The following is a 26,524-nucleotide window of genomic DNA, read 5'->3' on the forward strand; positions in this document are numbered from 1 at the left end:
CATGCATTACGGAGGGGGTGAGCCAGCCATGGTCTGTGACCATGTCCTGTTGCCTCTCTCCTGGCTGTCCACAGTTCTGTCCTGCCAGTGGCTTGTGTAGATGTGTGCAAAGTCCAGTGTGTGTGCCCAGGTTCCAGCCACATTTGTGCTGGTGGCTCCCTACTGGGGAAAGGGGAGACTTTAACCCACATGGAAGGATCTCACAGAAATGCATGGATTTGAGCTTAGATAAAGTATTTGGGATTCCAGGTAACTTAGTATGGACACCAACATCCTCACAGTCACCCCCTGGGTCCCATGTACTCCATATGTCATGGGAAGGGATGCCCGGCGCTGGATGGCATTGCCCAGGCTGGAAAGTCCCACTCATGCTGAGTTCAGGCTCACACACAGAAAGCATATTTAACAACCGCTGGCCGAGGCACCATTAAGAAGTATTCTCTATATATCATCTAGACTTCCGCGGCTCAGGAATTTCCAAAGGCCTGGACTCACGCCTCCAGGAAGGGTGTTGAACTCAACTCAGGGCTCCCTCCCCACGCCACCAGCAGTGCTTACATTGTAGAGGAGATCAGTCCAGCCTTCCATGGTGATGCACTGGAAAACAGTGAGCACAGCGAACAGGATGTTGTCGAACTGAGTGATGCCGTTGTTGGGCCCTTCCCAGTACGGCTGACATTTGGTCCCGTTGGGGCAGGTGCGGGCGGGCTCCTCTGTCCCACACGGAGCTGGCGACTCGCTCTGGATGTCGTCTAGAAAGGGGAGAGTAAGAGGGAGGGGTCGGAAGAACCGACTGATGACAGGAAAGTGGTGACTGGGACCAAATATCAGTGTCCAGCTGTAGATCCCTTAGTTCCTATCTGCAGCACCAGATTCTTCAGCTCCTGGAACTTGCTCTGTAGACCAGCATGGACTTGAACTCAGAGATCACCCTGCCTCTGCCTCTGAATTCTGGAATTAAAGGCGTGTGCCCCCACCTCTGGCCCCTGTCTTTTCTGAACCTGCTGAAATGGAGCCGTTTTCTTTTTTCTTTCTTTTTTTTTTTCTTTTTTAGTTTTTCGAGACAGGGTTTCTTTGTAGCTTTTGAGCCTGTCCTGGAACTAGCTCTTGTAGACCAGGTTGGCCTCGAACTCACAGAGATCCACCTGCCTCTGCCTCCCGAGGGCTGGGATTAAAGGAGTGCGCCACCACCGCCCGGTGGAGCCATTTTCTTGAAGGCTATAAATTGTCCTTCAAGTGCAGTTATGACTGCAACTCAGAAACACTGTCATAGTTATTAATTATTATTGTGAAAATATTCCCTGTGGTGGTTTTAACAGGAATGGCCCCCACAAACTCATCTTCGAATGCTTGGCACCCAGGACTGGCACTATTAGGGAGTGTGGCCTTGCTGGAGGAAGTGTGTCAGTGGTGGGCTCTGAGGTTTTAGAAGTTCAAGCCAGATCCAGGATCTCTCTCTTCCTGCTGCCTGTCCATGCAGATGCAGAATTCTTGGCTCCTTCTCCGGCACCATGTCTGCCTACACATTGCCATGCTCCTGCCACAATTATAATGAACTGAACTTCTGGGCTGTAAACTAGCCTCAATTAAATGTTTTATTTATGCTGGATGGTGGTGGTGGCCTTTAATCCCAGTACTTGGGAGGTAGGAACAGGCAGATATCTGTGAATTTGAGGCCTGCCTGGTCTACAAGAGCTAGTTCCAGGACAGGCTCCAAAGCTACAGAGAAATCCCATCTCGAAACCTCCCCCCCAAAAAAACCCCAAAAGTTTTATTTATAAGAATCGCCATGGTCATGGTGTCTTGTCACAGTAACTGAAACCCTAAGACAGTCCCCAATTTACATTACTATTTCTCTTTTGATCCTTGACCCATGGGTAACTAATAAATATTTCTCTGGAAAAATAAACGAGGGAGAGGGGAAGAAAAAGAGAGAGGTGATTTCCCATGTATTTATCATTGGTGTCACTGGTTGCCACACCGAGCGACTCTAGGGCAGCCTTGCTCACATCCATCACCCACACACACTCAGACTACTCGCTAGATTCCCCAACAACAAATAGTTTCATCCGCAAACAAGAAGCATGCCTCTTGGTTTCCAAATGCTTGTGGCGCTTTCTTTCTGGGCTTGATTGGCAGCCATGTGAGCCGGCATTCTATGCTGCCGTCTACGTAGTCACTAGCTACAGGGATGTGTTCTATGATCCACAGCACGGTCAGATCAGGGCACCATGGAATGCGTGTCATCTGGGAGACTTCTAGAGCCTCGCTGACTGCTTTTCTTCACGACATGCATGGGGTTCTGGGGTGAGGGACAGGTACACATGGGTCCTACCCTCACCTGAGGGTAGGAACAGGACGGAGCTCTCTCCCCCAGTACCAGGAGATACATTGTGACATGTCAGGAGTGTCAGGGGATACTATTTAACACTGTGTCCCCAGACAGCCTGCAGGGCAGGAACAGGCAGAACACCCCACACAAATTCTTTGGCATTGAAGTGAATGGGGAGGGGCTGGACACCTGGCTCAACCTGGCCACAAACTCACTGCGTAGCTCTAACTCTTCGAAATTCTCCTGCCTCATCTTCCCCAGAGCTAGGATGGCTGGCTTGAGAAGGCTCAAGAACAAAAGATGACATGTTTGAAAAAAACCAACTGCCAAGTGTATAAAAATCAAGTTTCTCTCAACAGACATCCGTTTCCTGTGTGCAGCTGGCTTTACTGCACCCACTCCAACGGCCATGCAGGGAAGGGGACCGAACGTAGCCCCCTACTACATGGAGACATCCTGTCAACGGTGAAGTACATGTCAGGGGCAGAGGGGGCTCACACCTGTGACCCCAGCACCCAGGATGTCGGAAGATGACTGGTTTCAGGCTAGCCTGGGCTATACAGTGAGATTGTTTGTCTTAAAGCAAGACGAAGACCAAAACCAACCAAAAAACAAAACAAAAACCCAGCACAGTGTGAAGTAAACTGAGGCAGCCAAAGGCCTTGTTTGCAGTTTCAATATCTAGGCTGCCCCCACAGTGGACTCACACACAGTGAGAGATGGAAAGCAAAACCATTGAAGCTTAAGGCTCAGGGTTCCACAGGGGCCCCCAGGAAGATAACCTGTGTATCTCTGCCCCACTTCCAGTCCAAATCCGGTTCATGTGAAACCCCCTGGGATCACCTGGTTAATTCTGGTGTCCCCACTTCCTCAGGCCTCTGGAAAGCCCCCCAACTTTCCCGTGAGTGGGCAGCATGGAGACAACCGCACATCAGCCTCCTTGCCCAGAATGTGTGCGATTCAGGGTCTGGTTCATCCAGGATTCTGGGAACTCTTAGAAAACAGGAAGCATTTCGCTTTGTCTTGGAGTCTGTGAATGTGTGGGATGGCAGTGGGTGACAGGAAGTGGGCTCCCCGAGCCTGTGGCTGGGAACCACCTATCTTTAGCAACATCATCCAGAGGTGTGCTCGACCCCAGCCCCCTCAAATTTAGTCGTCGACGCCAAGCACTCCCCGGGTTGAGTCGAGAAACACAGCCATCCGGAGTCGGAGAAATTCAGCTATAAATATATTTTAAAATTAGCCTGCTGCCGGGGCGTCTGTGTATATCTGTCTCTTGCTCACACATCTCACAGTCTTAATTGGGAGCTCTCTGGATCGCCTCCCGAATCCAGGCTGCTGCCCTCCATGGCTCCACCTACATTAGTCCCCCCACAACCCCACTGGGACCCCAGCCAGCCAGTCCTGGATGGGAACACAAAACAAAAACACAAACACCCCGGACACATCCCACAGCCTAAGCCCCTAGGTCCTAAGTTAGGGTTTTTCTGTTTGGGGCTGAGAGACACTTTCTGTGTCTTCTGCCTGGGTGAGACCAGGTGCAGAAATAGATCCGCTTCAATTAACACCTTCCTCATTGGAGAAAGAAATAATTAGGCCATTCTGTATCGAGCAAACTTCACAAGCCCAGGGGAGAAGAAGCAGGAGAAAGAAGAAGCAAAGTTCCAGCTTCTAGAACAAGCTTCCCAGTGGGGACCCGGCCAGGACACCATCCTCTGTGGATCTGCTGGGGTCAGTTGGTGTAGCTGGTACGAGATCACTTCTGCACACACCACGTTTCCCTGGCTGCCTTTCCCAACAAGGCCCCACACTTCTTTGCCTATGGGTTCCCTCTTTCTCTGGCTATGGAGACCCAGACTGCCTGCTCTGGGGAAGGTGGTCCAAGTACTGAAACACAGGTACCCCCTTTTGTTTGAGTCTCCTTGGTTCTGGGGTATTCAGGCAGCTCGAGTTTGGGGAGTCTAGGATTGAACTGGAAATGCATCTGGAAGGGCCTACACCTCCAAATGTGAATGCAGCATGTGCCTTCCACGTTGCTGGTCAGAACGGAGCCCCGAGTGCACCTCCATGCTGACCTCTGTGGGCCCAAATCACACCGCAGCTCCCTCTGGACTCAGTCTACCAATGGTTAGCTAAAGCATGAAGGGGCCTTGGGCAGGCAGCACCTGCTGGGTGCTGGGTTCTGACTGGATGAAACAGGATCCTATCAGAGGTGGGGATCCCAGGCCTGGGACAGGACCTGTCTGTCAGGTGCTGGGTTCTGAAGGAGCAGGGAAGGACCCTCCCTTGTTCATCCTCTGTTATCTAGCCCCGTCCTCCATTTCCATGGTGAGATATACACCTGCTGTTTCCAGACACTACAGCATTTGCCCGAGCTCACAGGGAAAACTGCTCAAGAGCACACCCTAAGCCTGTCTCTCCGTGTCTCCCAGGGGTGCCTCAGGGATCACATCCTAGCAAACCACTTGCCTGCTAGGGGTCCCCCCAAGCCCATCACTGTAGTCACGATCAAGGTTTCAGACGTGACAGTGGCCTTCAGCTTTCCTTTAGCCATGCTGGGGATGCACCCAGGGCCTCAGGCATGTTCAACGAGATCTCGGCCCCCAGCCACATACACAGCCTTCTCTCCGGTGAACTGTAAGCAGGCCCATTGCTGCAGAGTCCCCGCTTCTAGGGCTGGCGAAACCACTGCCCCTGCCTCTCCTTTCTGGAGCTTTGTCCCCTGAGAAAGACCTTGCATCCCGCAGTATAGACCTACCTGTCCCCTCTTCAAAGCAGGTGGTATGAAATTTTCCCATATAAAATTCTAACCCTATGATTGCAAAAATAAGGATTGCAAAAAACAGGAGTAGGCCGATCTGCAGCAGAGGGATCATCGCCTTCATGATTGACTTCAGGACGACTTGTAAACCTGGGGAGACAGAAACCAACCAGTGAGCGAGCACCCCAAGTGCCTCCCATGGAGCCCAGAGTGGGGTTGAAGAAGAGGTAGGTGCTCCCCACTCCCCTCAAGAAAGACCTCGGTGTTTATGATCTAGACTGTGCTCTTTGAAGAGCTTTAGGACCCAAGGGAAGCTAACCAGGACTTTCTAAGCCATTTTCTGGGACGCTTAGTAGCTTCCCTCCACAAGGGGGTGCTGTTTCCCTAAACGGCCCCAAGCCAAGAGACCGGTCACCTGTCCCCTTCACCCAGGCTCCCTTCGGTTACCAGCAGCCTTGCAGGGCCTGCAGCCAGCACCCCAACTCTCAGCTCCAAGGATCAGATTCCCCATTATCTCCTCAGTTTGTAGCCCTGACCTGCGGAGGCAGCTGCAAGCTAAAAATCACTTCCGTTTTACAGGCTGGGAACTGAGGCTCAGCGGGCTCTGAGGGACAGCAGTCAGGGTTCACACCGAGCCTGCTGTTCTTCACTACCACACAAGCTTCTGTGCTCCATGTAAGTCAGCTGAGAAGGATAATACTGAACGTGGAGTCATGTGACACATGGGGGGGCATGGGCAGCTAGATGTCACCAGGTGAGGGAGATTTGGATGGAGAGAGCATCCGATGGGGGCCCAAGCAAGCCCTTGTCCTCACAGGGTTCCCCCACTGTCCTTGTTCCTCATGAGATGTTGCACCCATATTGGTGGATTGGTTCAGCAGCAGCTTTAGGGATTTTTTTTTTTTGAGAGAGAGAGACAGAAAGGAGTTAAACTGAAAATGTTCCAAGTTTCATCCCATGTGAAAAGCCCCATGAGTTTAAACTTTTAAGAGATTTAATTAATTATTGTAATTGTTTGTGGAGGTCAGAGAACAACTCGGTGGACTCAGTTCTTTTCTGCGGATCTTGGAGGTTGAACTTGGGTCACCAGGCTTGTCTGACTAGCCCTTTTCCACTGAGCTATTTTGCCAGCGCACTACAATTTTAAAAGCCAAGGAAAGTTAGAACAATTTCTTCCCTTTTCCTCTTTCCTCCCTCTTTGCAAGCTAGAAGGGAGCAGAATAAGACTTGTAACTTCCCTGCAAAACAGGTCAGATCCTGACTGCAGTCTCTGTGCTGTCTGGACCTCTAGGAGGTTCCCCACGGATGGCAGTATCTGCAGACACCAAGTCTACACCAGAAAGTAGATGTGTTTGCATAGATCACACACATCCTCCTGTGTCAATAATATTGAGATAACTGTTTGTTTTGAGATAGGGCTTCTCTGTGTAACAGCCCTGACTGTCCTGGAACTCACAGAGATCTGTCTGCCTCTGCCACCCGAGTGCTGGGATCAATGGCGTGAGTCACTACAGCCAACTTCTGCCTGTTAATCCCTAATATAACATTAGCGCTGTGTAAGCAGTTGTTAGATTGTGCTGTTCAGGAATGATGGCAAGGAAGATGGGCTCAGTAGACGAGGTTGTTCACTAGGGATGTTCAACAACAGTTGGCTGACAGTGAGTGTGGGGCCCACAGACACAGGGCAGATTGAGTGAGGGCCCTTTCCCTCTGTTCGATACAGGTAAGTGCTTTTATTTTTTTAATTTTAAGTGATTTATTTTTATTTTATGTGTATGAGTGCTTGATTTGTAAGCATGTCGGTGCACCATCTGTGTGCCTGGTGCCCATAGAGGCCAGAAGAAGGTACAGAATACTCTGGAAATGGAGTTAAAAACAATTATGAGTCTGCTGGGAGTTGAACCGCCATCACCTGGAAGAGCAGCCAGGGCTCCTAACTGCTGAGCCATCTTACCTAAAGATGTATTTTTATGTTTATCTGTGTTTGTATTTGTGAGTGAATTTGTTCAGGTGTGTGCAATGCCATCAGAAGCCAGAAGAGGACGCCTGAACCTGGAGTTGCCACCAGACAGGGGTGCTGGGAACTGAATTCAAGTCCTCTGTAAGAGCAGCCGTGCTCTCAATCCCTGAGTCACCTCTCCAACCCCAGGCGAGTAGTTTGGCTCTGCCTGGTAACTCCCACCATGACGGGTGGCTTCACCACAGGCCTAACACAACTGGGCAGACAGAACACAGGCTGCAACCAATCCTGACGCAGGCAAACCTTTCTTTCTTCTAAGTTGATTATTGTGGGTGTTCTGTTATGGTTACACACACTCTCCCACCCAAAGGCCACTGGCTAAAGTCTTAGTTCCCAGCCTGTGGGGTAAGGGGGGTGTAGAACTTTAAGGGGTGGGGCTTCGTGGAAGGATGTCGTCACTGTGTGTAAGGCTTTCCCTTTTCTGGCTGTCATGGGGTAAGCCACTGACTATGTGGGCTCACTAATGTGCTGTTGGGTCACAAGCCCAAAGGAAGGGGGTAAGACTAAGGCTTAGAACCTCCTGACTTAAACAAAACAAACCATTCTTCTTTGTTTTTTAAATTTTTTCATTTGCTTTTATTTTATGGATTTTGCATGTATGTGGGTGTATCGGGGCAGTGTCTGTGGAGGACAGGAGAGGGCACTGGAGGTACAGACAATTGTAAGCTGACAGGTGGGTGTTGGGAATTGAACCTGGGTCCTCTGGGAGAACAGCCAGTGCCCTCCCGTTTAACATCTCTCTCTCCTCTATCTATCTATCTATCTATCTATCTATCTATCTATCTATCTATCTATCTATCTATCTATCTATCATCTATCTATCACCTATCTACCATCTATCTCGTGAGCTCACGCACCACGGTGAACACGTGCAGGTCCCAGGGCTGACCTTCAGGAGTCGGGGCTCTCCTTCCACCACGTGGGTCACGGGAATGGAGCTCATATTGGCAGGTGCCTTCACCTTCTTGTTCCCTCCTTCATCTCAGGCACCGTATGACAGTGACAGAAAGCTGACGAACACCAGCAAATACCTGGCTCACCCCACTCACCAGGGCCTCTTGCTAGTACTAGCTTGTCATCTGCTTTTAATCTAATGGGACCCAGGAGCCGGCTGGGCACCCATCTTTGCCTGTAGAAGGAACATGCTGGTGGTCAGCAGAGAAACCTCTAAATCTGGGTGCAAGTGACTCTGGTCAGTGAGGCCAGCACACTGAGCACAGTGATGGTAGCAGAGCCTAATCCAGAGACTGTTCTGGAAAGGAACAGAGTTCAAACTACTGGATGCGTGGAACTGCCAGGAACAGCAGTAGCACTTACTTAACTCATCTATGTGTGTGCACATACATGTACGTGGGGGCAGAGGTCAACATCAAGTGTGTTCCTTAAATCTACCAAACGTGGCACTCATTTGGCCATGAGCTCTAGAGAACCTCTGCCTCCACATTCCTAGGACTAGAATTACAGAGGGCTCCACCACACCTGGCTTTTCCGCAAAGCTGCTTTGTGACCGAGCTCAGATCCTCACGCCTGCGTGGTAAGCATTCTACCAACTGAACCATCCCCAGACGCCCAGAGAAGCTGCTTTCTGATTTCTATCACGAGACTGTGGGGCAGAAATCGCCCTCTGAATCCTGAGCCTGCACTGCAGCACCCTCTCCATGGGGTGAAGCCCAGACAACCGTGGAGAACAAGTGTGCGGGATGTGTACAGACCCCCGTCGAGGACTCCCCCGAGCCTTGCTCTTCTCACCTGTGCAATGGGTGGATACCAAGCGGGTGGATGACCAAGTGAGAGCACTGGAGGCTCTTTCTGCAGTGCTCCATTCATAGGCAGTGAGTGCCAACAGTCGCCACCATGCGGTCACTATCCAGGCATGGAGTTCCACTTGCTAACTCTCACACAGACCCTTCTTTTTCATGTGACCCTGATCTAACTATTCAGACACCTGTGCCTACGTGTCCGCCCTATGAAACAGAGGCACTGGCAGAGTTTATATCATAGGTTATGGGTGCTGAAGGAACGATGTGCGGAAGACACTCCTGGGAGACTGTGGGTGCTCAATAAAGGCACGAGGCTTTGGTTTGTTTCCGGAGACAACCTCGACCTGTCTCCTGGGAAGCCCCTGAGGGGCAGCCTGCCCGGATGGGAGTGGGGGCCCTCAAGCAGACCCTTCTAGAAGGATGGAGACTCACGCACTTGGGATTCCAGACACCAGCTTGAGTGGCCGCAGCACACGAACCGCCCTCAGTGTCCGTAGGTCAAACTCCGTCCCGACGGTGGCCAAGATGCTGCAGGAGAAAACAATAGTAAGACAGGAGAGCGAGGGGCAGGAAAGCGAGGTGGATGGGCAGGTGTACAACGCTATGAGGTCCCCAGCTGGTGACTGGACATCAGCAGGTCAGTTCCATCGCCTGTCACATGACACTAATGGTTCCTGTCTTACAGAATGAATAGTGACTGTCTTTCTGTGTGTGCAATGCCTCTGTGTACCCGTGGGGAGGGTGCAATACCTCTAATCCCAAGCTGCTCATGGGCTGGCTAGCCTGGGGTACACAGCAGTGCAGATGCAGCAAGAGACACCCTGTTCACGACATGCTTGGTGATAATCTCAAAGGTGTGTTTGCATGTGCCCACGTGCACGCACACACACACACAATTAAGACACTGTCTCAATGTATATAGCTTTGGCTGGCCTGGAACTAAGCATGTAGACCAGACCGGCCTCAGACTCATAGAGATCCTTCTGCTTCTGCCTCCGACGTGTCAGGAGTAGAGGCGTGTGCCACCATGTGCAGCAAATATACATATACTTAAGACAGAGTATTGAAATATAGCATTATGTAGCCCAGGCTGTCCTTGAACTGACAGAAATCCTCCTGCCTCTGCCTTCCAGGGGTGGAATTGCAAGCATGAGCCGTCATGCCACGTATACACGCACATACCACCGCCACCATCACACACACACACACACACACACACACACATTTTTTGAAGACAGTGTCTCATCATATAGCTTGGCTGTGCACTTCTGATGTCACAGACGCCTGACTGCTGGGATCACGACCATGCAGTTTTCTTTGGACTTCTTCAGACTTCCTCTGAAAGATACCATTCTATTTCTGAGCCCCACTTTCCTCTTTCTGTGTAGACAGAAGCTGTTGCTCAGTGTATGCAAAGGAGTTATGGGTCTCCATGTGTGGAGGAAGCTGAGAGAACCCAGTAAACACATCAAATGTCAGAGTGATGTGTACCGAGGAGAGACATGCTGAGAGAAAGGCAGGCTGGGGTTAGTGTCGGAAGGGAACTGTGGCATTTACATCAGTACAGGTGACCCCTCTTTATCACTGGGGGGGTCAGCTCAGTGTTCTTATCCAGGCTTGGCTGGGGGCATGGCTCAGTGGTACAGCCCCTGCCTAGAATCCCCAGTGAGGGATAGGAGTGGGGCTCAGTGGCAGAGTGTTCATCTAACATCCACAAGACCCTGACTTTCATCCCAAGTGGAGGGAGGAGAGAACAGACCAGCACTGCCCAGCAGAATCCAGCATTGCAGAGGGAATTTTAACTTTTCCATATTAAACAAATAAAATGAAACAGGTGAAATTAATTCTACAATATGGTTGTGTTCTATGCAAAGATCAACCAGTCTTTGTCATCCACAGCGGATGCTTCCAGGATGACCCAGGCCCATCCTGAAACACAGGGAATCACATTCCTTCTATGAAGTGCTGTGGTATTTATGCCAAACCTGCACAAATCCCCCTGTGGAGTGTGTGCATGGGCACACATGTGCCACACGCCACTTGTAGAGGTCACTGGACAACCTTCAGATGTGGATCCTTGTCTCCGCCCTTGTTTGAGACAAGATCTCTTCCCTTCTGCTGCATTAGACACACTGAGGTTAAGGGCAAGCACCACTACACCCAGATCTTGTTTTTAGACAATTTCTCATTTTGTAGCCCATGTTGGTCCTCGAAGTGGGGCAATTCTCCTGCCTCAACTTCTTGAGTGCTGGGATAACTGGTGTGAACCACCAGCTGGGCAGTGGTGGCGCACACCTTTAATCCCAGCACTTGGGTGGAAGAGGCAGGAGGATCTCTGTGAGTTCAAGGCCAGCCTGGACTATAGAGTGAGTTCCAGGACTTGGCTCCATAGTTACCAAGAAACCCTGTCTCGAAAAGCCAAGCCAAACCAAACCAAAACAACAACATAAAAACTGGTGTGAACCACCATTTTCAGCTACAAACACTGCCTCTGAGCCACATTCCCCAGCTCTAAATTATTATTATTATCATTTGTAGTGTTGAGGCCGGGAGCCAAGGCCCAGTCGTGTGGAGCAAGCGCCCCGCCACTGAGACACACCTCTAGCTCTCGGCTCTTTGTGACGTTCTCACAAACTGGATGGGCTTTAAACCTGCCGTCTTTCTGCTTCAGCCTCCCGGGTGTTAAGACCACGAGCACAAGCCACGGCGGCAGTCATGTCTGCTGCATGCTCCCACCTTCCACAGCAAAAGCTGAAGTCCTCCTCAGGATCCTCAAAGCCCCGAACCATTGACCCCACCCCCACCCACTCCCAGTCTCCCCAAACAAGACACAGAAGGAGTTCAAGGCTACCCTAAGACTAAAACAAATAAATAGCAGGGTGGGGCAAGGTCAGAGCTTGGGAGTGGGGGCCTGGTGAAGAGAGCTGGGCACGGGCAGGGCTGATGCCGGGTTCAGGTTCCTCTGTGGCACAGCGCCGAGGAGCTCAAGTCCAGGGCACAGGCATAAACACTCAGGCTTCAGGCCGCCCCGAAGGTGCTCACTGTGAGGCTTGGCTGGAGGCAGCACTGGGAGTCACGGAAGGCTGCGGAGCAGAGGAGGGACACGATTGGGGCTGGCAAGGGGAGGGCAAGCTTGACACCCGAGAGGACAGATTGGTGGCAATGAAGCCTGAGTTAGGAAAGAGCTGTGAGACCGGCCGGCGTAATGAGGGCTAGAAGTAGGACAGAGGCGGTGGGAGTACAAAGGAGGCCTTGGGTTATATATAGCTGCCATTAACGCTATGCACCAGGGAGCTTGCCTGGGTGCGCTGCATCCGGCCTGCATCCGAGGCCGGCAGCCGCTCACGTCCCATTTGACAGAGGAGGATGCCAAGACTCACAGAAATCAGTGTACAGAGATCTGAGTCACACCAAGAAGAAACTCAAACTCAGAACCACAGGTGTAGACAGCTCAGGTCCCCACCTCACAGAACTTGACCCTCAAGGGACTATTTGCACGAGGAAGGGGTCATGGTGGGAAGGAAAAGACACCCATTTGTTTGGTCAACAGAAACTTAGCTACCAGGCTTTCAGGGAGCAGCCTAGAGCCCACAGTGAACAACTGAGCGGAGAGGCTGGTGGAGGGGAGGAGTGGCATCACCCGCTGCCCCCTGCATCCAACGAGGAAGGAAGCATTGTGTGGGAAAGGGGGCACTAAGGTGACTCCAGGGTTAGGTGTGGGTCAAAGAGCTGGTGCCAACAGAGGTGGGGAGAGCTAGGAAGGAGGAGGTTCGCAGGGTATCAGGACTCAGGGTGGGCATGCTGAGTCAGAAATACCTAACTTAAAAGCCTCCAGTAGTGCCAGGCACTGTGACCTCACCTTTAATCCCAGCATACAGGAGGCAGAGGCAGGTGGATCTCTGTAAGTTCCAGGCCAGGCTGGTCTGCTTAGTGAGATCCTGCCTTAAAAAACACAAAACAAAACAAAACAGCTAACCAAACAAACAAACAAAATTTCCCAGTAGCTTTCATGAAACTTGGAAGAAAATCAAAACCCTACCATAGTCATGAGTGCTCGCTGGGCTGGGCCTTTGCTGCCCTCATTGAATACTCTCCCAAATGTCTTCTCGTTCAGGCATCAGGGACAGTGTGACTCCCCAGCCTCTCTTCTCCTTCACTGAGCTGCACTTCAAATCCTTCTGGTCCAAATTCAGATGTGTGTGTCCATGCACTGCTTCTGTTAGTCACTTCCTCAGTGCCAGCCCTAAGAGGACAGTCACCTTTCCTCTGGCAGTGCCCGCAGTACCGCACGCTTCCTAAATACCTGGTAGGTGAGTGGTACAGCATGACACGCAGCAGGGTGACAAGCAACCGAGTGTCCCCGGGGAGACTGGTGCGGTGGAAAAGGAACAGGTCTTGGTCATGGGGGAACTAAGAAAATCCCGACAGCGAGGAAAGAGCGGTAGAGAGCGGCTGAGCATAGACCTAATCCTATAACCAAGCAGCCTCCACTTTCTGCAATGAAGGGCTCAAAGGGTCCAAATCCAAATTCTTCTGAACACAAGTTGTGTGGCCTTGGGCAGCTCACCTCAGTTCTCTGTGCCTCAGTTTCCCTGAGTAAAATGGGGATGGTGACGGTACTTCCTCTATAGATGGAACAATCTCCGGAATGTGCCCCCCTCATCCTGACCTTGTTCAATCTCTTATTTGTGGCCAGGTTCTTTTGGAATTTGCTCCCATCAGGTTGTAGCTCTTCTCTGCTGGTTGGAAGTGGGATGCAAGTGTGTACTTCCATCTCCCCGCTGCATGTGGTGCACATGCAGGGGAGGCCAGAGGGTGAGGTCATCATGCATCTCTCTTCCACATTATTTACTATCACATGGTCTCTTTACCAGACAGAGCCGGTACATCTGGCATTTGCATGAGCTCTGGGAATCTGAACTCCAGACTTCATGCTTGTACACCATGTCCTCAGCCCCATCAGTAAGTATGAAGAGAGGCGGCAATTAGCATACATGTGTGAATGAGGCGAGGAACACATGACAAGGTCTTGGGGCTGGAGCTTGGAGTGGGCAGTGAGGCTGTTGGCTGAGAAATGGGGCAAAACAGAGTGAGTGTGGAAAGTCGTGGAGCTGAGGAGAGCTTTTATGGCTCCCCACCCCAGCTCACATGAGGCGCCTGCTTCCTAGACTCAGTTCCAGCACTGGAGGTGAAGCCTGGGAACATGGCTGTTTCACTCATCGGGTTGTGTGGCTGCTCCTGAGTTGGACAAATCCACTTGCTGGTATTTGGAGGACCCACGGGCTCCTCCAATATGCCCGCGAGACCCTACTCTTCCCTGGAATGGGGCTTAAGTCAGGAAGAAAGCACCTCAATGGACAGAAAGGGAGGTGCTCACGAAGAGTTCAACAGTGAATGGGGTGCATGGAACAGACATTTAATGCCAGCATTTGGGGGACTGTGGCTGGCAATCTCTGAGTTCTGGGCCAGCCAAGGCTACACAACGAGACCATGTCAAAAGAGAACTCAGGTGAAGAGGAACTATCCCCCTGTCCTGTAAGGATGAAGCCAGCAAGAGTGTCACCTTGTGCGTGGAGAGCCAACTGGCCTTGGGTTTCTGAGCCTTCAGCCTGAACTTCTTTCTCCCTTGTGTTTCCCCTCAGGGAGCAGACTGTAGCGGTGCAGATGGATGGGGGACACCTGGCCTTTTATCCTCTCAGGAGGACTGTCTTGGAGATCCTTTTACTAAAACCTTCAGAGTCAAACTCATCAGGCAGAAGGGCTCAGAGAGTAGCTTCACCTTATGTCTGAACAGGGCACTCACCCAAGTGTCTGTTACATGTTAGCCCCTAGTCAAGTTTTTAAGGTTATTAGTTTTTGCAGTACTGGGAGGATGGAATCCGTACAGGCCCCAGCCCCTCACTGAGGACTCTAGGCTGGTCCTCTGCTGCTGAGCCATGCCCCAGCCTCTCACTGGGGGAGACAAGGCTGACCCTCTATTGCTGAACCTTACCCTAGGGCCTCACTGATGGATACAAGTCTGGCCCTCTGCAGCTGAGCCACGCCCCAGGCCCTCACTGGTGGAGACAAGCCTGACCCTCTGCTGCTGAGCCGTGCTCTTAGCCCTTCCTATTCTATTTTTATATTTCTGTCTTGTTAGGCAATCAATGTTGAGTTTAATTTGGTCTTGCCGGAATGTGTCCTTGCACAATCACGTGCCGCCCTCTGACAGCATGTATTTGTAACTGATATGCCCAGGATGAAGTTAGCTGTCGTGTGCCACTGACTGGTTCCACCCAGAACCACGTTTAAGATGCCGTCTAGGAGAAGCCGATGGACAGAATGTCTGGGGCTCTCCCTGGGCTTGGGCCTTGCAGGAATCTTTGTCAAGCTTGAAGGGTAGACTCTTCATGGACACTGGGAGTCCCTGAGCATGCTCTGAAGCGGGCCATGTGGCCACAGTGCCCCTCAGCTCCTGGAGAGGGGGCCTGGACCCAAAGCCACCGAGCACAGTGGATCTGCTGCATCCCCGGGTTTCACGTCGCCACTCTCTTCACCTGGGGTTGAGAACTATTCTACAAAGCACGAAGGCATGCGTATAACCTGGGTGATGAGGTGACATAGTCAGGTGCTGGGTTTTGAATTGTATTAAAGCCTCATTTTTTTTATTAGGGCATGTATGTGTCTGATGTGTACTTGTGCATATGCATGGGTCACTTGTGTGTATTGGGATTAGAAGACAAATTTTGGGAGTGGTTTTCTCTTTCCATCAGGTGGGACCTGGGGACTGAACCAAGGTCCCCAATAAAGGTGGCAAGTGTCTTTATCCACAGTCACCTCGCAGCCCATCATTCCTTTACATCCAAGCCCGTGGGCCAGTATAAAAGTGTGCCATGATGCGGGTGTGTGGGCTCCCTCTTAACACCCTGTAAGTATCCCCACCAATCTAGCCAGTGCTTCTCCCTCTAATCTCGTGCCAATTGCTATCCAAATGATCGATAAAAGTGGGGTCACTCGGAACCTGTAACAGCCTCCTAGCGGTGACTCTCTCCATACAACGGATGAAGCAACTGAGGCACAGAGAGGCTAGGTCATTATCCCAATGACACACAGGCTGTGCACTCACGATGCTCCAGCCTCAGCCTCCCAAGGGGTGGGATGATAGGACTGTGTCACCACTCGGGTTCAGAGCTTGTACTTTTGAGATTCCCTGTGCCATGAGGCTCTGTCGTGGCTCCACTGTCTCACCCGAGGCAGCTCCAACTGCTTGCCCACATTCTCCTGAGCACTGCACCCACGTGCAGGGAGCACTTCTCTCCCTTCGTCTTTTAAATTAACGAGGTGAACCAAAGGCCTTGTTTCTGTGGGCCGGTTCCTGAGCCTCTCAGGCTACGGGGTTTTCTTAAGAAGGGGCAGGGGTCGAGAGGCAGCTGGGGTTACCTAGATTGCAGAGTGAGGGTGAAGCGAGTAGGGTCGCAGGGGTCTGGAGAGTCTGGTAAGAGGGGAGGAGGGAGACAGTGCTGTGAGCAGGCAGGTATGGGGTTGGTTCTTTCCACACAGAGGACAGAATCAATAGGGACCAGAAACCCATAGGGGACGCGGTGTGGAGGGAAACTCTCAAGGAGAGGGATAGATGTTGAATGTAGTGCCAGTGGTCTTCACCATAGAAGACACTGAGTGAGGGCAACAGGAGCTCACATCAGGCATGAGCTGCAGAGTGAGCCCTGGTCTTAAGCACATAACCCCCAAAAAATGGAAAAGAGGAAGAAATGAAAGACTATATTCAGACATTTGACACGCACACAGTGACGTCCACAGAAATGGGATGCCCACCATCCCTCATCCTACACGGCCAAGTCAGTTCAGCAGCTCACAAACACATACAAGTGTCTTCCATCCTGTAAAAATTGAAACAGCCCACCATGCAGTGTTGCACCCTGTAATCCCAGCCCTCTAGGCTAAGGTGGGAGGTTTTGTAAATTCAAACCAAGCTTTAATTACATAATGAAAACCAGACTGAGAAAAGAAAAAGCAAGCTCTGGGGAATAGCTTCGATGAGGAAGTGCTTCCCACAAAAGCAAGAGGACTTGATTTTGCATCCCCAGCACATAGCTAGAAAGCCAGGGGTAATGGTGTGTGCCTGGGATCCCAGCACTGGGATCGACAGGGCGAGGAGGCCACTGAGCAGCATGCCGAATGGCCAGCTGAAGAATCAAGAAGTTTGAGGCCAGTGAGAATGTCTCAGAAGAGGTGGATGGTGCCTGAGGGGTGCGGCTGAAGGGATGACCTGGGGAGCAAGTTCGAGGCTAGCCTGGGTTCCCTGAGACTCTGTGTCAAAGCAAAACAAAACACCAATGACAACAAGACGAGAGCAGAACAAAAGCCAAGTCATGGCTAGTGTGTGGGGGTCTAAGCTGACCTGACTGCTCAGGAAAATCAATCAGTTCTGTATAAGCAACTGTCCTGCACCCCACGACCCCGCATTCCTCCCCTTGGGGTTCCCTAAGAGGGTGCACAGGTCACTGACCACAGCAGCCTTCTCTGCTACAGCCCACACTGGGCCAAGTTCCCAGATGCCCACAGTGGTGATATGTACAGGCAGGTCGTCTGGTTCCCACAGCATGAGAAGGGATGACAGGTGCCGATGGCAGGGACGGCTGTCTCACATACAAGGTCAGTGGACAACTGTTTGATCCCTGGGCTCTGAGTTCAAAACCAAGCCCAACATGTGTGCTGCCTGCTAGGTGTCAGGATGATATCAGAGACGGAAAAAGGCACGGGGTGGGGCTGGGGATCTGGAAACTGCAGACATTGTGTCCTGACCCAGGCACATCAAACCATCCACGCTGTACCTGTAAGATATATGTACTCCAACATGAGGCTAAAAAATAATCTGAGCCAGGTAGTGGTGGCCCACGCCTTTAATCCCAGCACAAAGGAGGCAGAGGCAAATGGATCTCTGTGAGTTCGAGGCCAATCTGGTCTACAGAGTGAGCTCAGGGCAGTTAATGCTACACAGAGAAACCATGTCTTGAAAAAAATGAATAAATTGAATACATAGCTAATATGTATTGAGCTACAGACCAGCCTCTAAGAAGACCCTATGAGACAAGTTCAGTCATTTGCTCTAGTTTAAAGACAGAGAGGTCAAATCCAACTCACAAAGCTGATACACAGTTAAGACGGGTTCTGATGCAATGCTCACTCCTCCTGTTTCCCCTCCTCCTCCTCCTCCTCCTCCTCCTCCTCCTCCTCCTCCTCCTCCTCCTCCTCCTCCTTCTTCTTCCTCTCTCTCTCTCTCTCTCTCTGTTATTGTTGAAACCAGGCTGAACCCAAAACTCTCCATCTCTGCCTTGCCTTCCGAGTGCTGGGATTATAGGTGTGTGCTGCCTCACCCAGCTCTCTCATGAAACTCTTTCTGTTTGTTTTAAAGTTTTATTTTATTGTATAGTATACAGCATTACATTATTTGTGTGTGTGTGTGTGTGTGTGTGTGTGTGTGTGTGTGTATGCCACATATGTCCAACACTGCTGGCAGCCAGAAGAGGGCACTGGATCCTCTGGAGCTGGAGTTACAGACGGCTGTGAGCTGCCTGCCACTGGTGCTGGGAGCGGAGCTCTAACAGAGCTGGCATCCTCTGCAGAGCAGTATATTTCTTAACTGTGGAGCCAACTCTTCAGCCCCTCCCATGAACTTCTAAGTACAATTCTTCCTTGGTATCCTGAGGGGGCTAGTTACAGACACTGAAGTCCGTTCTGTAGGATGGAAGTGTTTTCAGGATGTGTGTACCCTCCCACAGACCTTATGCCGGCAATGGGTGACTCCACCTATTACATCCAGTGAAGATGCCATCTGAGGGGATGCTGTGCAGAGAGAGAGGGCCACCTGCCCGCTGTGGCCTTTTCCAGAGTAGGAGAAAGCACGTGTGGATTGTTCTGGGACAGAACTGTTGTGGAATATTATTTTAAGGTGTGTTACTTTTGTTTGTGTTGCATTTGTTTAACTCTGTAAAGCGGTGTTACTGTGCCTGTCTAAAACAACTGACGGTCTAATAAAGAGCTAACTGGCCAATAGCGAGGCAGGAGCAAGGACAGGCGGGGTTGGGGGGCAGAGAGGACAAATAGAAAAAGAACTCTGGAAGAGGAGGACTCAGGGGCCAGCCATCCAGCCAGCCATGGAGTAAGAGTGAAAATAAGATATTCAGAAGTGAGAAAAGGAAAAGGGCCGGAGACAAAAGGTAGACGGGATAAATTAAGAAAAACTGGCTAGAAATAAGTTAAGGTAAGGTCGGGCACTCATAACTAAGAATGAACCTCTGTGTGCGATTTATTTGGGAGCTGGGTAGTGGACCTCCAAAAGAGTAAAACAGACAACACTACAGAACAGAGAAGTAGAAAATAGTCTCCAGAAGTGGAAAGAAGCCTGTGTCCGTCACTGTGCCCAACAACAGTTAACGACATACATGGGGAGAGCCTGGTTGCTGCGGAGGTTCTGACGTAGCTAAGGGTGGTCAGAGGTGCAGCAGGTGTGGAGAGAAGCTGTCCTCATGGAAGAAGATAGTCCCTGTGGCCGCCAGGCTCATTGTCCTGCACCTCCTGGCCTTAGCTTTTGTTTCCTCCCCAGATACAGTGGAGGCCTTATAGCAGTTCCTTCCCACAGTCTATCATGTACGCCATGGTCCCATGAAGTCTGCCTCACAAACACCCACACATTAGGGATGAGATACTGGAGGTGAAGGGACCTTTAAAAGGCAGAGCCTAGTGGGAGGTCATAGTTCTCATTGGACAGTCCTTAATTTTTCCAAGAGGGCTGTATAACACAGCAAGACCAGGAATTCTCTTGTCCCCTGTCTGCATACAATCTCTTCCCACCCACACCCTTGCAACGATGCAACCTAACCATGCAGAGTTGTTAGGGAGGCCCAGCCCAGTTGATGGTATATCCCGCCCTTGGGACTCTCCAACTGTGAACTGAAGAATCTCTTGTCTCTAGAAATTGCTCCGAATAAAGGGGGGGGGGAGAAAAAGAAAAAATCAACACCCTGATACAACAAGGCCCACAGGATAGTCCAGAGGATAAAGGTGCTCGATGCCAAGCTCCAAGACCGCCACACACACACTCAGTGACTGGCTAGACCAGCTAGCCAGGGAGTCTTCCCAGGGGGTACAGATGTCCTCTGCAATGCCAGGCTTCTCTATGTTAAGCTGGGCATGGAAGCCAGGCCCTCACCAGCACATTCTCGATGGAGCTGCCACCCAGGTCCTCTTTCTCAAATAAGTTAGAGCAACAGGAACCCTGCTTCAGGTTAAAGCACATGCAGTGACCTTTGCTCTCTTTTCACCTGTAAATGGCTACATTTCTGAGAATCTCACCAGGAGATTAAGAGCCATGTTCAGGGCTGGAGTTACGGATCAGAGGCTAAGAGCGCTCACTGCTCCTGCAGAGGACCTGAGTTGGGTTCCCACCACTGGTATATTAACTCACAATCTGCAACTCCTGATCTAGAGGATTCGATGTCTTCTGGCCTCCACAGGCCCCTGCACTCACATGCGTGTTACCAAACACACACACATATAATTAAAAATGAACACGAACACACACACACACACACACACACACACACGAGAACCATGTCAGAGTGAAAACATGTGCCTTAACCTATCATCACAGGAGGTAGCCCGTGATGGTTGCTTTTGGTTGTCAACTTGACTACATCTAGAATTAACTAAAATATAGAAATGGCTGGGCACACTTGTGAAGGAATTTTTATTAATTAAATCATTTGAAGTGGAGAGATCCCCCTCTGACACAGATCTTTGAGGTGGGAAGTCAAATCTTTAATCCAGATCTTTTGAGGTGGGAAGACCCACCTCTAGTCTGGGCCATGGCTTCTGCTGGCATCCTATATAAAGGACACGGAAGAAGGAAGCTTGCTCTCTCTTTGCCTGCTTGTTCTCGCCATCAATAGCAAGTCCATTCCTTCCTTCACTGGCATTAAAGACTACTTCTTCGGGATTCCAGTGTGTACTAAAGACCAGCTGAGACATGAACATCCACTGAACTCTTGGACCTTCCCTTCACTGACAGACATTGTTGGATTAGCTGGACCACAGCCTGTAAGCTATTCTAATAAATCGCCCTCCTACACACACACACACACACTCACACACATACACTCTCTCTCACACACACTCTCTCACACACACACTCTCTCACACACACGCACACACACACATTCACACATACACACACTCTCACACTCACTCACACACACACTCACTCTCACACACTCTCTCACACACACTTACACACACAGACACACACTCACACACACCCACACACCCATTCTCTAAGTTCTGTACCTCTAGAGAGCCCTGACTAACCCAAAGCCCCTGAGTGTTCTTTCATGTATGATTCTATGAGTGGTCTTAGCCACTGGCCCTGACAAACCACGTCACTCAAGAGGAACTCCCTAGATGCAAACAGGACACCAGGCTATTTTAAATTCTTTCAACAATGTAACGTCAAAGGCCACCAAAACACCCTCCAGGTGTACAACTGTCCTTTTCTAAGTGTGCACAGGTGTCTGTCTATACTAAAGCCCTTCCTGGGCTGGCATGATGGCCCAGCAGGTAAGTACTCCTGCTGCCCAGCCTGGTGACCCGAGTGCAATGCCCAGGACCCAGATGGTAGAAAGAGAGAACCAACTCCTACAAGTTGTCCTCTGACCTCTGGACACAAGTACAGATGGAAGTACATGCACACACATATGCACACACATACACACAAAATAAATAAACGCAACAAAAATGAAAAATCCCTTTTCTTAGTAGATGCAGCTCTCCTAAAGACTGGCTCATTTTCTGTGGGGAACCTGAGAACTCAACTCCCCCTGAGAAGTGGCTGAGGTGTACAGTGGGCGCCTCAGGGAGGACCTGGCCAGAGGCCAGGCCTTCCACTAGTTCCTGCAAGCTCAGCTGACATTGCTGGCAGCATGGTGGGGTGTCTCGTGGACTGTTTTCTGTTCAGAACAGACAGAAATACTTCTCCTTCCCTATGCCTGTATCTTCCACAGAGGGGCAGGGAGTTGGGAGCTGTGGGCTGGAGATGAGGAGCCAAAATGACGAAGGAGCCTGGGCCTTAACTCAGTACGAAGAAAACTGCTGTGAATCTAGAACATTCCTTCTGGAAATGTGTTTTCTACACACAGTGGAATGTGATCCATCCGTTACAAAGCAATGGGCTCTGTGGGAAAGGGGGTCATGTCTGAGGACCCTCCAGACCTGTGTGCGCTGGCAAGTGCACATATGTATGGTTGCACACACGCTCACACGCACACCCACCCACACGGTCATCTACATACGGGCAAGCTGAACTCAGATCCCCATGGTTATCCAGCAAGCACGTTACCAAATGAGCCATCTCCCCAGGCCTTTCCCTCCCAATTATTTCTTAATTGTTTCCCCTGGAAACCCAGCCTCAGTTTCCTTCTAGGGAGGACTGAGAAAGATATAAAAAGCATTCCTTTTGGTATAAGGAAGGAGGCTTATACTTGATTGCTCAGGAAAAGAGCTGAGCAGGCCCAGGAGGCTGCCAAAAGTGACTTTTCTCTTTCTCTGAGCAAAGCTGCCTGTGATTGGCTCTGACATGTTTCCACCAGAGGCCTGAGGCCTGAAGAGGGCCCCAGCTGCTAGCCAAATAGCTGCCCAGGAAATGACAGCACCTTCCCGTGATCCTTAGCTGTCCCAGGAGAGCTCCGGCCTGGTTCTGTCCTGACCTCAGACTAACTTTCCAAACTGCAGCTCTGGGCTCAGATTCACTTGCCCCGGTTCTTGGAGTCCCAGTGGGGACCCAGAATCAGGAGAGCTTGGGATTCAGGTACATTCAGGGCACCCACTTCTTCAGGTCTGATTTTTGTACCCTATAGGGTAAGGTGAGATTGGATGGACTGTCCTCGGACCCAGCAGCCCACCTCCCCAATTAATTAAAACGTGAATCATGGCTGAGTCACTAAAGGGAGGAAAAAAAAACCGGTCAATGAGCCAGTCTGACTTCCTCCTCCTTCCAGCTCCACAGAGTGAGTCAGCAGAGTGCAGATCAGAAAGCGGGGAGGGGAAGAAGTGAGGTGTGCATTTCAGCCCGAGAAGCACTGTCAGTGCGAGCTGTTTTAGTTCTTGGGTTAGCAAAAAATAGTTCCCCAGTCCTTCCCTCTAGGCCTGTTAGCCAAAGGCTCGCTGAGCACAGCATTCTCACTTGTCCCAGCCTTTCATGGTTACTTCAGCACTCTCTCTTCCTGCTTACTTCAAGCATTATTCCCGCACCCCAAACAAGCAACTCTCCCATCTCCCCACAAGGCCCCACAACCCCCTTTAAATTCACACACGATGGTCCTGTTCTGTGGGGAGCCACTGCCATGTGGTCAGCAGGAACTGACCACTAGGTAGGAGACTACCCTGGAAGTGAAGGCCCCTCAGGGTCAGGCTGATGGTGACATGGTCCTTAAGCTGGGACTGGTGATTCAGGCCCACAATCTCAGCTACTCATATTTAGGAATTGGAGGCAGGAGGATCCCAAGTTCAAAGGCTGACTGAGCAAGAGTGAGTTCAAGGCCAACCTGGGTGACTTGGTGAAATCCTACCTGTTTCAGAGAAAAAAGAAGAGGGTTGGGGTGTAGCTCAGAGACAGTGCTCTGGTGGTTGGACTATCAGAACTACAAAACCTAACAAAAATGGTAGCACTCAGAGACGGGCTGCATCTGAAGTCTGGCCCCGTGGGATTCTGGGAGAATCAGTTCTGTAAAATGGGGAGAGTAAAAACACTGGTGCAAGAGCTACGGATGAAGACGGATCATGCATGAGACGTTAGAGCAGAGGACAAACAAGCTCCCTCTCACCCCTGTCCCTGGGAAGGGTGTGGCAGGGAGATATACCCCACTGAGCACTGAGGAGGCTCGGAGACGGGCTCACACTCCAGACAGGCAGTAGGTGGTGTGTGTGTGCACACACACACACATACGCATGAACATGTCACAGGACACCGTGCAGGAGTTGGTTCTCTCCTTCCACCATTTACGTCCCAGGAAATGAACTCAGGCCATTAGGTTTGGCAACAAACGCTTTTAACCAAGGAGCCATCTTGCTGGGGCCAGAGCCAAGGTTTTTTTCTTCGTTTTTGTTTTGTTTTTAAGAGACAGGGTTCCTCTGTAGCTCTGGAACCTGTCCTGGAACTAACTCTTGTAGACCAGGCTGGCCTCGAACTCACAGCGATCTGCCTGTCTCTGCCTCCTGAGTTCTGGGATTAAAGGCGTGTGCCACCACCACCCAGCCACAGCTATGATTTATGCTGATGACACTTTTAACTTCTGGTGGTTGAACTGGCAGATGGCAGAGGTGGCGCCCATGCACATAAGCGGGCCCAGCTGCAGACGATGCAGGACGATGGGAGGAGGCGTGAATTCTGAGTCCCTGTACACTGTAAGGATCTTCCTCTAGGACGCTGGCCCTGCCCACCAGCACCACGGCATTTTCCCGTCTACTTTTCCATTCACACCGATCCTACATCTGGCCAAAGAGCAGGGAAGTTGATGGCTAGGGCTGGGATCTCACCAAGCGGGAGGGCCGATCTGCATGTTGGCGGTATTGGGAGGTGTGGTCACTGGGAATTGCCTGATGCCTCCTCTTCCTGTCTCTCACTGCCCTCTCCTTCTCTTTGCCCCCTTCCCAGTCGCTGTGAGGAGCCTGATCTTGCTCCACCTTCCATGACCTCCTGTCTAGTCAGAGAAACTTCCAAAACTGTGAGCTCAAATAAACCTTTCTTCTTCAGATCTTGGTTATCTCGAGCATTCTGTGATGCTGACGGGAAGTCGTGCAAACCAGAAGCAGGGTCGGTTATTACCGGTGCTAAGTGACAGTGTATGAACAGTGTGGCTCATATACACCAGTGTTACCACAAACATGCAAGTCATGAGTGACGAGGACTAAGGAGTCACTGGGTAAAAGGAAGCTGATTCTTGCAATACTAAGAACTGAGTTCAGGGCCTGTGCGAGCTAGGCAGCTCTACCACAGAGCCACACCTCAGCTTCTGCCTCTCATTTTGTCAGTCTCATGTATCCCAGGCTCCTCGAGCAGAGATCTTCCTGCCTCTGCCTCCTAGTCCTGGAATTACAGACGTATGCCACCAAACCCAGCTCCCAGTCCTTTTCATACTTTGTATTTTGAGACAAGATCTCTCTAACTCCCAAGACTTGCAATCCTTCTGCCTCAGCCTCCCTAGCAACTGCAGCACCATCTTCTCACCTCCTTCCCTTTCCTCCCCCTGGCACTGGGGGTGGAACCTGGGCCTCTCACATTCAAGGAAAGCTTTGTCGCTGAACCCCCACCCCAGCCAGGTAGGAATATCTGAGTAGTGTCAACACTCTCATGGGACGGGTCCCATCATATGGAAACCCCATCACTGACTGAAACGCCATGAGGTCAAGGTTGATTTGAACACAGTGCTTCTCTTTTGAAACACTCTGGAACATTCTGGGTTTTACACACACACACACACACACACACACCTTAAGACTTACAAGAGTTTGACAAGACGAGGGCTTTGAACACGATCCTGACTTTGCAGATTTTGGCCCTGGTTTTTCTGGGGGCTCCCCTGTGCTTTCAGGACAGAGTCAACATCCTCCAAGCACTGTCTGGTTCCTGCTGACCTTCAGTGCGTTTGTTTCCCTGCCATTTTCTTCTTTCCAGACTTAAACACATGTCTGCAGGACACACACAGCATAGGAGAGCACACAAGCAAAGCCCGTTACTGTTTTCTGCATAAATCCGGTGTCCTAGCCACCTGGCGCAGTGTTGGGTGTCCACTACCTTCAACAACCCACACCTCACCCCAGCGCCAGTCGGGAATCCAGGGGCACCTGGCACTTAGCACACCAAGGGGCATGCTGCTCCACTTTGAGGGCAACAGCCCACAGAGAGGACACAAAACTCAGGCAGACTGGGTGTGGTTGTTGACTGTGTTTCCTCAGCACTCTTTGGACAAAAGGTGTCTGCTTTCTGGGGACGTGGGTGGCTTTTCTTGAGACAGGGTCTCATGTAACCCAGGCCAGGTTTGAGCTCAATACACAGTTGAGAATGCCCTGCCTGCCTCCAGCTTTGCGATGCTGGGACTACAGGTGTGCACCACTGTGCCTAGTGCATTGCTGCTGCTGGGGACGGCACCCAGGACTCTACCAACTGATCCCCATTGCAGCCTGGATTAGTGTTCTCTCTCTCTCTCTCTCTCTCTCTCTCTCTCTCTCTCTGTCAGATAAGGCCCCTGTGTCCAGCTTGGTTCCAGATTCACAGCCATTCTCCTGCCTTAGCCTCTCCAGTGCTGGGATAACAGGTGAGTCACTGTATGGAGCTCACAATCATTAAGTGTAAAGCCCCCCCACCCCCCCAGGCACACAGTGGGCAAGTCCCTCCCTTGATGACTTCCAGCTGCCAGGTTCCACCCACAGAGCACTCTAACTGCCCTAACAGCTGGACCCTGCCCCCACCCTACAGAGTAAAAAGCTCAAGCTCTGGACTTGAAGTCCCACCAATCTTCACCCTGAAAAGCTCCTCTCTCAAAAGCTCTACCCCCCTCCCCAAGAAGCTCTACATAAGCCCTGGCTTCTGTACAGTTCCCTGC

At 51.0% G+C, this 26,524-nt stretch overlaps 1 protein-coding gene across 8 annotated transcripts in view; it reads right to left on the reverse strand.

The window, feature by feature from the left end:
- Cacna1a (calcium voltage-gated channel subunit alpha1 A) overlaps nt 1-26,524 on the reverse strand; it is a 289,933-nt gene that overhangs the window by 123,916 nt on the left and 139,493 nt on the right. For all 8 annotated transcript variants that reach the window (XM_057754012.1, XM_057754011.1, XM_057754008.1 and 5 more), the window contains exons 6-8: nt 9,310-9,401; nt 5,091-5,243; nt 559-752 (exon numbers count right to left, since the gene is read on the reverse strand). In XM_057754012.1, the coding sequence (XP_057609995.1) occupies nt 559-752; nt 5,091-5,243; nt 9,310-9,401 (439 nt within the window). The remainder of the gene's footprint in view (nt 1-558; nt 753-5,090; nt 5,244-9,309; nt 9,402-26,524) is intronic.

The sequence above is a fragment of the Chionomys nivalis genome, chromosome 21, assembly GCF_950005125.1.
Source record: "Chionomys nivalis chromosome 21, mChiNiv1.1, whole genome shotgun sequence".
Taxonomy (NCBI): domain Eukaryota; kingdom Metazoa; phylum Chordata; class Mammalia; order Rodentia; family Cricetidae; genus Chionomys; species Chionomys nivalis.